The sequence below is a fragment of the Saccopteryx leptura genome, chromosome 4 (assembly GCF_036850995.1).
Source record: "Saccopteryx leptura isolate mSacLep1 chromosome 4, mSacLep1_pri_phased_curated, whole genome shotgun sequence".
Taxonomy (NCBI): domain Eukaryota; kingdom Metazoa; phylum Chordata; class Mammalia; order Chiroptera; family Emballonuridae; genus Saccopteryx; species Saccopteryx leptura.
In genome coordinates this window covers 122,618,096-122,631,069 of record NC_089506.1, presented here as the reverse complement: position 1 = coordinate 122,631,069, position 12,974 = coordinate 122,618,096, and the positions used below count along the sequence as shown (strand labels likewise).

At 43.9% G+C, this 12,974-nt stretch overlaps 1 protein-coding gene across 14 annotated transcripts in view; it reads right to left on the bottom strand.

Annotated features, from left to right (window-relative positions):
* TNRC6C (trinucleotide repeat containing adaptor 6C) overlaps window positions 1-12,974 on the bottom strand; it is a 142,004-nt gene that overhangs the window by 58,167 nt on the left and 70,863 nt on the right. For 11 of the 14 annotated variants that reach the window (XM_066381362.1, XM_066381368.1, XM_066381371.1 and 8 more), the window contains exon 4: window positions 12,646-12,972. In XM_066381362.1, coding sequence (XP_066237459.1) covers window positions 12,646-12,972 — 327 coding nt within the window. Of the gene's footprint in view, window positions 1-8,626; window positions 8,793-12,314; window positions 12,353-12,645; window positions 12,973-12,974 lie in introns of those variants that run through there. The other 3 variants (XM_066381374.1, XM_066381372.1, XM_066381373.1) reach the window with 3 other exon arrangements.

Genomic DNA, 12,974 nt, shown 5'->3' with positions numbered 1-12,974 from the left:
GTCACAGACTGGAAGGAGAGAGAACAGATAGGAGGCTCACAATAAAGAACTACACATCACAGAAAAGCTCAGCAATCCACCAGAAATGGGAAATGAACAGGAACACACAATTTAGAGAGTATGAAATCCATAGGAAATGATAACTGACCTCATCAATGCTCAAGAAATACACTTTAATAAAACGAGACATCACTTCTCACTCTGGATAGTCATTTTCACACCTGAAGGTTTCTGGTTTCTTTTGTGGGGGGACAAGAATGGGATTGGGGCAACATCTGTAACATCTCTAAAACAGAGAACTGAAAGAAATATGGCAAAATATTATGCCAAATCTGTATTACAAATATAGTTTTATTTTCTGTATACTTTCTTCTATATTAAAGACATTTCAAAAAAAATGGAAAGATATTTAAATATCTCAAATGAGGTAACAGATGTAATCACAAAAGGTACCCAAGGTAAGTATCCAATGTTCTTAGGTAGTAGAAATGTAAGTAAGAGAGCAAATCTTTGCTGTTAGAAAAATGTAATAACTTTATAAGAGCAGAGATTCAGTATGATTAAAAAAACAATCTGATCACTGAATTAAGAGTCTAATTTGTTTCTTTCTCTTTTTGTTTTTTATATTTTTTCTGAAGTGAGAAGCGGGGAGGCAGAGAGACAAACTCCTGGCATGTGCCTAATCGGGATCCACCCGGCATGCCCACTAGGCGGCGATGCTGTGCCCATCTGGGCCGTTGTTCTGTTGCAACTAGAGCCATTCTAGTGCCTGACATGGGAGGCCATGGAGCCATCCTCAGCGCCTGGGCCAACTTTGCTCCAATGGAGCCTTGGCTGCGGGAGGGGAAGAGAAAGAGAGAGAAAGGAGAAGGGGAAGGGTGGAGAAGCAGATGGGCACTTCTGTTGTGTGCCCTGGCTGGGAATTGAACTCAGGACTTCCATATGCCGGGCTAATGCTCTATCACTGACCCAACCAGCCAGGGCAAGAGTCTAATTTCTGAAGGTCAGTTTCTTAATTAAGGGCATGGATGGTATCTTTTTAGTTTTATATCCATAATGCTTCCACATATTAGGCAACCAATAAATGTTTTCTGGAAAACAAAAGAATAAATGTATAGAACCAAATCTGAGTTCTAGCTATAAGCAACACTTAGCTGAACAATCTGGTCATTTCTCAACTCTATAAAGAAGATAATGAACTAACTATAGGATTTCTAAGGTTCTCAACTGACTATTTATGATTCCTCGATTACCCCTAACATGAGAATCAACAAAAAATTACTAAGCAGCTTTTTTGGCATACTCAATTTTTTTAAAGATTTTCTTTATTCATTTTAGAGAGGAGAGAGAAAGAGAGAGAAAGGGGGAGGAGCAGGAAGCATTAACTCCCATATGTGCCTTGACCAGGCAAGCCCAGGGGTTTGAACTGGCGACCTCAGCATTCCAACATTTTATCCACTGCACCACCACAGGTCAGGCAGCATACTCAATCTTAACTATACTAGTAAAGCAAAGATTTTTTTTTTCATTGTGGTAAAATATGCAAAATGTAAACTTTCCACTTTAACCCCCTTTGAGTATATATTTTAGTGACTTTAAGTACATTCATATGGACAACCATTACCCTAATTACTACTAATCATCCTAAACTGAAACCCTATAGTCATTAAACAGTAATGCTCCATTCCCTGTTACCCCAGACTCTGGTAACCACTATTCTACTTTCTTTGTCTTTGACTATTCCAGATAGCTTCTATAAATGGAGCCATGCAAACTTTTTTCCTTTTGTGATTTATTTAATATAATGTCCTCAAGGTTCATCCATGTCTAGCCTGTGTCAGAATTCCCTTCCTTTCCGAGGCTGAGTAATATTCCACTGTATGTACAGACCACCTTTTGTTTATTCATCTGTCTATCCATGGACAGTGTGGGTTGTTTCCACGCTTTGGCTATTGTGGATAACGCTGCCACAAATGTGACGAGACAAACATCTGTTCCAATCCCTGCTTTCGATTCTTTTGGGTTTATCCCAGAAGTGGAATTGCTGGATCATATGTAAATTCTACATTTAAGTTTCTGAGGAACCACACCACTTTAAACATCACTGCCAGCAGAGTACAGGGCTCTGACTTCTCTACCTCCTTGCCAACAACATCTGCTATTTTCTGTGTGTTGAATAACAGCCACCCTATTGGGTGTGAAGTGGTATCTCATTGTGAGTTTGGTTTGTATCTCCTTAATGACTAGTGCGATGCTGAGCCTCTTTCCTCATGTAAAGCAAAGCTATTTTTATAATCAAACTTACTTATTCTGTTTAAAATGAATAGAGTTGCCTGACCAGGCAGTGGCGCAGTGGAGAGAGCATTAGACTGAGACGCAGAGGATCCAGGTTCAAAACCACAAGGTCACTGGCTTGAGAGTGGGCTCATCCAGCTTGAGCATGGGATCAGAGACATGACCCCATGGTCACTGCCTTGAGCCCAAAGGTCGCTCGTTGGAGCCCAAGGTTGCTGGCTTGAGCAAGGGGTCACCCACTCTGCTGTAGCCCTCCAGTCAAGGCACATATTAGAAAGCAATCAATGAACAACTAAGGAGCCGCATGAAAAATTGATGCTTCTCATCTCTCTCGCCCTCTAGTCTGTCTGTTCCTATCTGTCCTTCTCTCTGTCACAAATAAAATAAAATAAAATAAAATAAGCAAGAGTCAAAGACATAGAACTATGCTGTTTAGAGATTAAAAAACAAACATTCATAAAACCAATGAGTTTTTCTATAAATAATGTAAACCAATTCCAGTATATGCCACGCTCCTATTCAGATGATTTTGTTTTGGAATTTTCCACACATAGTTATAATCAAAATATAAAAGTGTAATAAATATGAATATAAAACTGAGCCAAGGCCCTGGCCAATTGGCTCAGTGGTGGAGCGTTGGCCCAGTGTGTGGAAGTCCCAGGTTTGATTACTGGCCAGGGCACACAGGAAAAGCGCCCACTGGCTTCTCCAAACCCTTCCCCCTCTCCTCTCTCTATTTCTCTCTTCCCCTCCTGCAGCCAAGGCTCCACTGAAGCAAAGCTGGCCTGGGTGCTGAGGATGGCTCCATGACCTCCATGTCAGGTGCTAGAATGGCTCTGGTTACAAGGGAGCATCACCCAAGATGGGCAGAGCATAGTCTCCTAGTGGGCTTGTTGGGTGGATCCTGGTCAGGCGCATGTGTGAGTCTGTCTCTCTGCCTCCCTGCTTCTCACTTCAGAAAAATACAGGAAACCCCCCCCCCCCACAAAAAAGGAACTGAGCCAAAACATTTAATTTTTGATATTTTGAGATTAAAAATATGGGGCAATGTCATTGCTTATGAGAAAAGTAAACAAATCTAGGTCTGTACATTTTGAGATCTGTCCCCTAACAGTCCACAGAAAGAGTAACTTACACTTTTCTGAGGGAGTAGGAGGCCGAGGCAACCAGACTTGGGAGGGGATGGGAAGCTGGAAAAGCGAGGTACAGTGCCCACATCAGTGCAGCTGAAAACTCTGGGACTCCGTGCTTTCATGATAGTCCTCCACCCTCAGAGCTTCACGAGAGCAAAGGATGAGCATGGGCCAAAGCTAACTACTGGAATTCAGGAAATAATCCTGGGAGAAAAAGAATCTTTCTCATTCACATGTATTTTTAAAAAATCCCAAATTTCAAGAAAAATATTAATCATTAGGGTAGAAAAACAATCCCCACAGCAAGGTGTCTCCAGGGTGTGCAGAGGCGCCTGTGTAACCTGGGCTGTTTGTGACCAACATGTCCGTCTTCGGCAGGACTGACCACAGCGACACAGCTGCCACTGTTCAGTCTTTCAGGGTCTGGAGAGAGAGCTCAGGAGGCAGAGGCACTGTGACACACCCTCAAACTGTGGGTCAACAGAGGGCAGGATGAGTTGAACCCTCCCACCACTTCCCTCTCAGATGCCCCCACCCCAAAGACAGGGTCTTAGGACCCTACTCGACTCAGTGTCTACCCATTTCCTTCCTCAGCTCAATGGACATCTCTCATTGAGAAGCTGGCTTTCCCCAGTTGGGGACCTCGGACACATTAATAACATAGCAGTCTTCCTTTCCTGCTAATTCATGTATAGCAGGAGCTGGCAAACATTTTCTGTAAAGGGCCAGATAGTAAATACTTTAGGCTCTGTGGGCCAGATAGTCTGTGTCACACTACTCCATCCTGTCCTGTGGTGCAAAAGCCTCCAGAGAGAACACGTAAAGAAAAAAGTGGGGCTATGTCCCTAGCCCTGGTCTCCATGACTATAGCGGAGCGCCTACTGTGTGGGGACCATGCCAGGGACATGGGGAGGAACCTGGAGGATACATGCCTCTCAGGAGCGCACGTCCTCGTGCACATGGTGGTGTGGTGTCTCTCCACTAGGTGGTCAATTCCACAAAGGCCAGGATGCCTGCTTTGCCCTGGTTTTCCCCATGGCTCAGCAGAGCACTTGACACACATGGTGAATAAATACCCATAGTGAACAAATGAATTAATGAATAATTTTTACAAATATTCGAAAGCGGCTTGCCAGTCACATAAGATGATGTTGCTTATATTTTCAGTGAACTCGGAATCTTAAGATTAAGCAAAAATTAGCATGTTGATTAAGCAGCCAACTTAACTAAAGTTGTCTGCAAAGGTACTGGGTGATCCATTCAGACTAAGTCATAGAAAAATCTTTACTTAGAAAAAAAAACATCTGACACTATACATCTGCAGTTAAAACACAGTTTCCTTCAGAGATACATCAGAAAACCACAGATATCACCTTGGAGCAATGGCATTTTGCCTAAAACAAGGCAAACCATTGGGTGGTCCTGCTGTCCCTTTCTCCCACATGGGCAGCCTCCACAGCACTTGGTGAATATGGCTTTCAGGCAACCCTGTGGCAGCAGGTATCCGGTCACAGGCACAGAGCAGAGGACTGATGGCCTGTCGGTTTCAGGCAGCAGCTGCTGACATTTAACACATGGCCTGCCCCTACTGGACACTGCCCCTCCTCTCCTCCTCTCTCCTCTCTTAGCTGTTCTGGTGTTCCCTACGCCTTCGCTTTTTGACAATATCAAAACAAACTAGGTCTCCAAAATAATATAAGCATTTCTCCAAAAAAAAGTACTTTTAGGGGCTCTAGTGGGATCAAAACAAACTTTATGTAACAAAAAAATTAGGGATGAAGAGTGAAGACTGCTCTATGCCATGGTTCTATGACTCTGACTGCTGACCTCAGAGTGTTTCCAGTCTGACACATTCTTGGTGTCCCAGGAGCCTTCTTTACAGATGTCTCTCTTCCTCCATGCTGGGGCCCACACTGTGCTGTTTCTGTGCGACTCCAGCCAGTGTCCTCCACTAGAGCTTCCCTTTGACAGTTACATTTGGCCAAACTCACAGGTCTAGCCGCCCTAACTGCACAGAGGAACAAGGCTTCGTCCCCACGCTGAGAACACCCCGCCGAGGCACACAGAGGCGCGGGACCAGCCGTCCTGCCCTCACGGGGGAACAGGGCCTCATGCCCGCGGCACACACAGGTGTGGGAAGCAGCTCCATGGCCAGCTTCTGTTTTTCCTTCTTTCACTTTGTCTTATTTTTTCCTGCTCAAGAAGGTTTAAAATGAGAATCAACTGTCCTATGTACTTTAATATATTTTTTAAAAAGAATAGTTTAATTTTTTTTTTTTTTTGTATTTTTCCAAAGTTAGAAGTGGGGAGGCGGGAGGCAGTCAAGACAGAATCCCACATGAGCCTGACCGGGATGCACCCGGCATGCCCACCAGGGTGTGATGCTCTGCCCATCTGGGGCGTTACCTGTTGGGGCAGGAGCCATTCTAGTGCCTGACCTGGAGGCCATGGAGCCATCCTCAGTGCCTGGGCCATCTCTGCTCCAATGGAGCCTTGGCTGTGGGAGAAGAAAGAGACAGAGAGGAAGGAGAGGGGGAGGTGTGGAGAAGCAGATGGGCGCTTCTCCTGTGTGCCCTAGCCAGGAATCGAACCCGGGACTTCCACACGCCGGGCCAACACTCTACTACTGAGTCAACCAGCCAGGGCCTTGAACATAAAATTTAAAATCTGCAAAGGTCTTGAAAACCACAAAGCGAAAGTTATAATTTTAGTGCAGTATTTATGATTTTAGAATATAGACTCAAGCTGATTTGAAAATACCATTCACCACCATCTTCTTAGTCTAGTGGTAAACAACACACACACACACACACACACACACACACACACACACACACACACACACGTCACAGAAAGCAAACAGCAAGATTATAACCCCAACATATGAAAAGTTTTATCTAAAGCAACTTTGGAAAAATTAGGTTCTACCCATTCGCTACCATCCCTTCCCCACTACTCAGACTCCCTTGGGTCTTTGCAGAGCCTGGTTGGACTAGGTTGAATAGCTAGCTGTCCTAGGGAATCCCTAAACATCTCTCTTCCTCACCATCACCAGCATCATCACCTCCACTATCTCATCATCACCATTATCACCTTCATTATCACCCCAATCACTGCCAGCATCAGCACCACCACCATCACACAACATATCCTGACCCTAGAATTTATTCTAAAATGAACATGTAAAAGGACTAGTATTCTGTTTACGTTTAGAGCATGCCATTCTTCTTAGAACTCTGACTTCAACAAACTTTGAATAACCTGCTTTTCATAACCCAAAGTCCCCTGACTGTGTTTATCAATTCATAAATCTATCTTTTAGTAGTAGTCTAAAAGACAGAACTACGTGAAAAAACTGTGAAATGACTGACTTCTAGGAACAGGCATTTGACATGAATGACAGCTGTGAAATGAACCGAGACTGCACTCTCCTACAGGTTTCCAGACCCCTCGGTGTAGTCCAGGAGCTTTAAAAGGCCAAAATCCATTCACCTGATACACAGCAAGTCTGAGAGTTTATAAGCAAGAGTCTTTATATCCATAAGACATCACATACTTCACAGTACTTTGAAGTTGTAAGTATTTTCACACACAATGAATTAACTGAAACTCATAAATTATTTCATTTTATAGACAGGGAAACAGATGTTCAGAGAGGGCAGACTTGGAATAGGTATTATAACTAATAAGCAGTAGCCCTGGCTGGGTGGCTCAGTTGGTTAGACTAGAGCATTGACCTGAAACACTAAGGTTGCAGGTTCGATTCCAGGTCAGGGCACATACAAGAATCAACTAATGAATGCATAAATAAGTGAAATAACTAATAAGCAGTAAGGACTGAACAAAAACCCTAATTTTCAGAATAAAATTCTAGTGCTCCTTCCACTATAGCATTCAATTATCAAAATAATCTCCCCTAAGAAAAGCCTTTAGAAAGAAAAAAGTAATGAAGTTTGTGTATAACGTTACGTTGTCTTTTCTTCTGCTGTTTAAATGGTTCACACATTCTAAAAATAGGTGTCTATAAAAATCTAAGTAACATAACTGTCTTAAGTGATTAAATTTAAAAGGATTACATAATAGCATAGTTTAAAGAGAAAAGCTTTCCATTTTTCTTTTTTCTTTTAAATTCTAGAATGTTAAAGATATAAAGATAAAAATTTCAAAGAAAAGCATTTAACAAAGAGCTTCCAAAAGCTACAGTAAACAAAAATCTTAATTAGGTATCAAATTAAGCAGATAGGGAAGCATGAATGAGACTTACTTAGAAGTGTGCAGAATGTTTAATCAGTCGTAACACTGACAAACAGGACATAATTCAGTATCACCACAGCCTTTCCACAGAACTTACAAAATAATAAAACTGTACATTATAAAAAATAATTCCAAAAGCTGTCTGTAGTAGGAAATACATGTTTACTAATGCTTACTGGTAACAGGTTCCTTGCCACTTGGTTTCCAAGGGGTGGGATACATGTAACAACTATTTTCAGCTTTTGAGGACCCTAAACGCCTCCCCCTCAACTACATTCACTGTGTGTAAAAATCTTGGGGATTTCAGAATTCAGAATTCCATTGCTGGACAGATTTTAAAACACCTGATCTGCCACCCTCTGTAAGGAGGAATTATGAAATTCCGGACGGAGGACAGATTTCAGAGTAAAAGGTATGCTAGAAATAATGATGAAAGTGTTCAAGAGAAGATGCTTATTGCCCTGGGTTTTTCTTCAAATGAGAAGGAAATTGCTTCTTCCAGGTTGACAACCTCTTAGAACGATGATAAAAGTATGGCAAAAAAAAGCTGTATCTTCCTTTGGGAGTCCAGCCAACACCAAGGAAGTGGAGGAGGCCCGGCGGGGATGCCATGCCCGGCTGCTCTGGTGGGTGGCAATGCCCAGCAGCCCTGCCCGGCTTCCCTGCTTGTGGGCCATGCCTGGCTGCCCCGCCTGACTGCCATGCCCAGCTGCCAACAGCAGGTCTGGGGCCAGCAGCTTCTACAAGACGCCATTTTATCAGTGTGACCAACCCCGGGCACCCAGCCTCAGAGCTGCCCTGTTCTCTGGATGGCATGTCCTACGCTGATTTGAGATGAGCACACACTCTGCTCTGTGGGTGTTTTGTTTCTCCTTCTCTGTCAGGGCCACAGGGCAGAAATACCTGCAGATAGGGGCCTCCCTCCCCTCCCCAGGAGACACTACCTTGCGAGCCAGCTGCCTGTTCGCCAGCATCTGGGGTCGTCTGGGCTCTCAGCTCCACCATGTCGGCCATGCACAGTGATAGCCTCATCCTGTCGCACTGCCAGCAAAGTCCCAGGCAACCTGCGTGTGCCCGCGGTGGCTGGCGGGCAGGGGTTGGCAGGGCCCTTCCACTCAGGGAGGCCCCACTTCACCCCCTTCAGTAGGGGGAGGTGCCCACAGAGGGGATTGGAAAGCTTTGATTATCTAATTGCAGCTGACACTAAACCGATCTTCCCTCCTCCTTCAATTCTTTCAATTACCACAACGTTTCTATTCAGGCCCCAGTTATAGGGAGCACTGAGCTGGTTTTCCTTTTTTGAAAGTCAGCCAAAAGAATAACAGCGTACTGCCTGTCGGCTGCATGCAAATAAACTGCTGCTCTCTCTTAGTGCCTTTGTTTCCACTTGCTCTTTCTCGCTCTTCCTAACCCCCCCCCCCGAAAAAAAAAAAATTTGGCATACCAACACTAGCTCTAATATTCCAAATGAGTGCCATATGCAAATTGGCACGTGTCCAACTTCTTAATTACTTTCCTGCCTCCATTTAAAAAAGATCTAAATAGCAAACACAGCTGCATAGTCACCAAAGCCTGTTTATAAACGTACAAAGCAGCCACCAAAACAACATATTGTTCTCCCTTTAGCACAATGAAAAAAAAGATTTTTAAAAAAATGATAAAAGCTCTCAAGTGTTTCATACTGGAGTTAGGCTCCAGACTCTCAAAAACATAATCTGAGCAGAAAAAAACATGGTAAAATGACATTTTTCTGGACCTGAATCACTACCTTTCCATACTAACACTTAACCTTACCAGTTAAAAATTTTTGCCAATTCAATACATGAATTAAAAAATCCAGAGACCCCTGTGTTATTTTATTCACTGATCACGTTTTATTTCAGGACAAACAATTGTTATTTACAGGGAGAACCTGGAACTGGGTTGGGAGAACCCTGGCCTCCCCGTGTACAGGAGTCCTTCCATGCTTGACAGCACATGACTGTCTGGATACTGCCAGTAACGGAGGCGAGCCGCAGGGTCTGCCTGCAGGACTCAAGCCTTCCTGCTCAGTTCTTTTGCCCCATTAGTTTCGTCTCTACCCTCTAGCTGGCCAATCAGTGGCCTCCTGGTTCTTAATGTTGAGGCTGGGACTTCATTTCAGCTCTCTCCTGTGTTGTGACTCTCCTCATAGACGTCAGGGGCTCTTGACAGGCACATCCCGAGAGCCAGGTGAAGAAAGCCGAGAATGTCCTGTAAGGGCTGGAAAGGAGCTAAGGGTGCCCTGCGAGGGCCCAGCAGGAAGAGGGGCTGCGAGCACCGCCTCCCATTGACAGAACCAAACACACTATTTGGAAGGTGAGGGACCTTCAAGATGAGAGGTCATGAGGGTGCAGATGAGCAAAGGAAGTACTAGCTGGTGCCAAACCAGTGCTAGCTGCCAGGCTTTCCCTACACTGCAGTCTCCCCTGCTGAGCGAGTCCTACACAGGGGGTTCAGCAAACGGTTACGAGTACACAGGAGTGGGAAGGTGTGTGCTGCAGACTGAGGAACAGCGAGGACGGACGTGCACAGGGCTCCTTGGGGCGGGGACAAGGATGTGAAGACAAAGAGGGGCAGGCAGTCATGCGCGTGCATGTACTGGGGAAGATGACACTGAGTAGGCACTTCCATGAGGCAGAGAAGCATGAGATCTGAATGGAAAAAAGGCCATGGGGAACAGCAGGAAAGATGCTGGCCAGACACAGAAGTGGAGGCCTGACAGCTAGGCAGAGAGCCAGAGACAGTGCACTGGAACCAGGAGACCAGCACAGGCAGCTGAGGGGTCTCTGAATCAATGCAAGGTGACGAGTTAGAAAGAGTTCTCTGGCTATGACACCAGACTGCTGGGAAGATGAAATTGGTGTAAAATGAAGACTTCCGTTCAGAAGCCAAAACCTAACCATTTCTTATTTTATTAATATTACATAGAAATGACATTTTCTGAGATGTTTTTATATATAAAATGATGATCTAGTCTTTAATATACAACACACATATATATTTAAAATATAATGAATTAGGAATTCCTAGAGAATATTATACTTATAGAGACAAATGTTTAATTAAAAAATATTTTTATACAAAACTTTACTGAATCAATTTCTTGCTACTTTTGTTTCTTTCTCTTTTTGCTTTTTAAAGTGAGAGCAGGGCGAGATAGACTCCTGCATGTGCACTGACTGGGACCTGGACCCACCCGGCAATCCCCATCTGGGGCTGATGCTCGCCTCAGTGGCTGGGCCTGATGCTCAGACTGAGTCATCTTCAGCGCCCAGGGCTGATGCTTGAACCAGCTGAGCCACTGGCTGAGGGAAGGGAAGAGAGAGAGAAGGGGGAGAGAGAGAGGAAGAAAAGAAGATGGTCACTTTTCCTGTGTGCCCTGACCGGGGATTGAACCCAGGATGTCCTATGCCGGGCTGACGCTCTTATCCACTGAGCCAATTGGCTAGGGCCTCTTGCTAATTTTCTACTTACTGGAGAAGACAGATACCAGCAACATTTTGCACAGTAGCATTTGATGAAAACTTTGGTGTAATATCGGCAACTAATCATATAATAATGAGATAAACCCAGAAAATAGCAGGGTATAATATTTCTTTTTCAGTTTTTCAAAAATAAGCATCACAAATCAATACACCAAGCCATTTAGGTATGACTGTACAATCTTTGTCTCTGTTTTTTCGGTGTAGAAAGTAACTGTATATTCAATTATAAACTGATTGCAGTGAAGTAGGTAGGATTCATTCTTGACCAATGAATATATTTGATCATTTCTTTCCATTCTCGCTTTTTGCAGACAATCGCTGACCTGCATCCCCTCTGCCAGGAACTTGGCAGATGACAGTCAAGATTATTTGAAGAGACAAGTCAGAGTTGTCTAAAAATATTTGTTCCAAATATACCACAAAGTCATGGTTTTGAGAAATACTGCTATAAATACTTGTGTCATGTTGGAATTATTCCCCATATTAAAAGGCAACACGCAAAAGAAAAAAATATTATGATTTGTAACATATTTCTTTTAAATTCCTATCACAAGAAGGCTCCTCCTTCTCTAATTATAGACCTGAATTTCACCACAATCAGCACTGAGGGTTTCCATGCGAGGACCAGTGCCAATTGTTAAAACAGAAAATAACACACATGCAGTTGAACACATGGATTTTGCTCTTTCAAAAATTTCTCTAAAATGCCAGTAAAAAAATTTTTTAAGTCTAAATCATTAAGGTTAAGAAGCCAGGAATAGGAGATAGAAGATGAGGTGTCACATTCTGGAAGCTAGAAAGCAAATGAGCAAGCAATGATTTCTCTGGAAGCCAAGAGAAAGCTGGATCTAACTGTAGCAGAGACACCAGCAGGAAGACGGTGGACTAGAACCCGAGACACTGCAGGATGGAAATGAGGAGATATCAGGCAGGTTTGGCTGAAAGTATTCCCATTCTAGTTAGAAATACCCACTGCCCATGAAATGCTATTATCTCCCTGTAAAAAATGTGTGTGTGGTCATGAGTTATCCTGGTAAACTGAGAGAAAAGGGTTTTGTTTAGAAGTTTTCACTGCAGAATTCTAAAGCATCTGCCTAGACACATTCATATGTACTGATGTACAGACCTTTGGTTCCTGGTGAGCAACAGAGTAGCTAATGCCATCTGAAAATACAGGAGAAATATATAAATAAGTAGGGGAAAACAATTAAAATTTAAAATCTAATTAAAATTAATCTACTTATTATCTATTTTCTACCTATTATCTATCAGTCATCTACTTATCATCTATCTGTCTAACTCTCCCTCTTTCATCTATACTTCTATCATCTAGCTAGCTCTATCGTATGTATATACCAAATATGGACCCAAATACGTCCAGTTTTATCCCTGGGCAGACAAGTTGAAAACAGCACACAAGTGCCCAGAGAAAAGTGCACCTTTCTGTGTGGTCTTACCTGGCTGGAGCTTACTGGGCTGCTGTTGAACTCCAGTTCCAGGGAGGGGAGGTGGGCTTACCCCTGCAGGCCCAGCACCCTGGGTCGGGCTTGCACTGGTCAAAGCCCCAGTGGGCAATGGCTGACCTCTCTTCAATAGCTGCTTCTGTTCTTGCTGGCGGAAGCGTGGAGGCACCTCGCGAGGCAGGTAACGGGATGCAGCTGGCTGCTGGCCGCCAGCAGGTGCACGTTTGCCATTGCTGCTGCCGGAGAGAGTGCTGGTGGAAGTACTGGTCCCGGTACCGGCAGGCTGCGGCTGGCTGGAACAGGTCTTAGTAGGTTCTGGCACT